Source organism: Olea europaea, unplaced genomic scaffold, assembly GCF_002742605.1.
Source record: "Olea europaea var. sylvestris unplaced genomic scaffold, O_europaea_v1 scaffold1352, whole genome shotgun sequence".
Taxonomy (NCBI): domain Eukaryota; kingdom Viridiplantae; phylum Streptophyta; class Magnoliopsida; order Lamiales; family Oleaceae; genus Olea; species Olea europaea.
In genome coordinates, this window is record NW_019231018.1 from 10711 (window position 1) to 13128 (window position 2418).

Genomic DNA, 2418 nt, shown 5'->3' on the forward strand with positions numbered 1-2418 from the left:
GAAGGATGTGACACTTGAAAAAGGAATAGTAAGAGTGTTTTAAGATTTTTTTTCTCCCTTCAAGAATCCAAAACTTTGGGAAAGAAACGCTAAAATTCAAAGCATGTTTGGAAAGTGTTTATAAATGGTTTAATTATTAATAAATAAAAACTTTTTTTTTCCTGTTGTTAGTGTATTCATATGCAAGAATGCAGACAAGCAGCAAAATGACAGAGAATTATGGACAGAAAGACAAACACAGAGGATTTTGTTAAAATGTCAATGTCAAGTTCAACTTTATTGAATGATACTCAACATATTAATTAAACCTAACAACTGAATTTATCAGCCTCATCGTCTCAATCTTAAGAAATTTCTTTCTTCCCTCCCTTTCGTATCGTCTGCTGCTGTGATCACAGCACAATGACCAGACATAAAATACTCAAAACTGAAATGAGATACATTTCGAGGACAAAGAAAAAATACTTCTAGTAATAAGTCTCAAGTTATGCAGTAGCCAGCCAATCCTTCTTGATCTCAAATGTATAATTCATCTCCAAGTAGCACCTGTTGTCATCATCAAGAAACTGCACAAAATGACATCAGAGCAACATAAAAATATTAGTAAGAATGAAATCATGTATCCACAGAGATTGAGCTCTTCTATATTAACAAATTAACTTTCATGGAAGTAACTATCTGACTACAAATAGTTGCATATTACTTAAGTTTCTGATATGAAAGGTCGAAGGCAATTTGTTATAGAGAATTAAAGATAATAAGAGAACAATAATCTGTATACCAGTTTTGAGTTAAAGCTATGAGAAATCAACAGGTATAACAAGAGATGATCAATGGTTGAATTCACCTGTGTTTTAGCTGAATATGATCCTCTAGCAAATATGCCAGACGGGGTTCTCTCCTCGGGCATCTCATGTGTATAAGATTCTGACTGAGGGCTGAAGGTTCCAATCATTTCTTTGGTACTGTCCACTGAAATAATGTTCGTGAAACGGTAAATTTTATCAAAAACTTCAACAAGTCCATCAATATTCAATTAGAAACACATAATTTGAGGGAAGAGAACCTTTGATGCCAGTTTTCCAAATGGTGTTCCTGTACTTGAGGCCTGAAACAATATTGTTGCTGACCTGGAATGTAAATTTAAGGCTATAACGACTACCCTCCTTCAAAGTAAACCACGGGCCTTTTGGGTGTCCATTCTCAGGGATTGTAAGAAAAATATCCTCTCTACCCTGGGATTTGATTGCCAGGCTCAAGATTTTGACTTCTGGATCCAGAGTTTCTACAATATGACAGCGATGACAAAAGAATGTCATGAAACAAGTTAGTTCTCATCTACACAACAAGAATACTTCCACAGTAATGTCATCGAGCAATTTGAGTTATATTGTGAGGCTGTATAATTGGTTTTAGATGAAAATAGCTTTCTATGCTAATGATTTTCATATAACAAATTCATTAAACTGAAGTCCATTTGTTAGAAACTACTTGAAAACATGTTGCTACACTTATGATATATACATACGTACGTACGTACACGTACTCCCATCCATGCCTTTGTAGCATCTTTTAAATGGAAACAGGAAACTGGACCCGGTTAATGAAAAATCTCAAAGAAAAAGAAAAGAAAAACTTAAAAGAGTACTTGTTTGTGTAAGGGGTATGAAAAATCTCAAAGAAAAAGAAAAGAAAAACTTAAAAAGAGTACTTTTTTGTGTAAGGGGTCTTATCCAATACCACTAATGGAGTGTGGAATTATCTCGCATTCTTTCATACTTTCCTTTATCCTATTCTCCGTCAATAGTAATCTCGATTACTTTTCCTATTCACTAGTACTGGCCCTAGCTCAACAGGTGTGATTGACCTACCTTCCTCGTGTAACCGTATGTATAAGACCGAACCCATTCAACTCCTACAAACGATTACTAATCCTTAACTTGTCAAGGAATCCTTCGTCTATGGTTGTTAATGACTGTTCAATTTTTTCAACCTTGGTACCGTAGGAGCAAGTATCATATTAAAGAAGATTCATTGGACCATTTCCTCCTAGACATACAGTGGGGGAAACATGGCTATGACTACNGGATCTTGTAAGATTCTATTGTCCATACAATATATTTCTATTGGTATATTCATACCTTCTCTAAAAAATCCTTTTACCATTATTTGGACTCCTAATTCAATACATTTTAATTTGTTCCTTACATTTTCTGGAATTTTGGATAGTTTTTGTTTTACCCATTCTTTTGTGATTATAGGAATTCTTGCTTTTCCTATAGTATCTTCTATGTTGATAGACATTTCTCTATAATTCATACTTACAATTATTTTATTTACCCTTGGTAAAATTCCTAAAAATCCTTGATGGAATACATCTTTTTCTTGTAGATCTAATATTTTTTTAGTTATTCCTGC

The 2418-nt window shown here is 33.7% G+C and overlaps 1 protein-coding gene across 1 annotated transcript; it reads right to left on the reverse strand.

Moving 5' to 3' along the window:
- Window positions 1-226: 226 nt before the first annotated feature.
- Window positions 227-2061, reverse strand: LOC111375240 (rho GDP-dissociation inhibitor 1-like). Its single transcript, XM_022998042.1, has 3 exons — window positions 1067-2061; window positions 848-972; window positions 227-566 (listed from the first exon to the last, which is right to left on the reverse strand). The coding sequence occupies exons 1-3, from the start codon at window positions 1317-1319 to the stop codon at window positions 486-488; spliced, it is 459 nt and encodes a 152-aa protein (XP_022853810.1). The 5' UTR covers window positions 1320-2061; the 3' UTR covers window positions 227-485.
- Window positions 2062-2418: the final 357 nt, after the last annotated feature.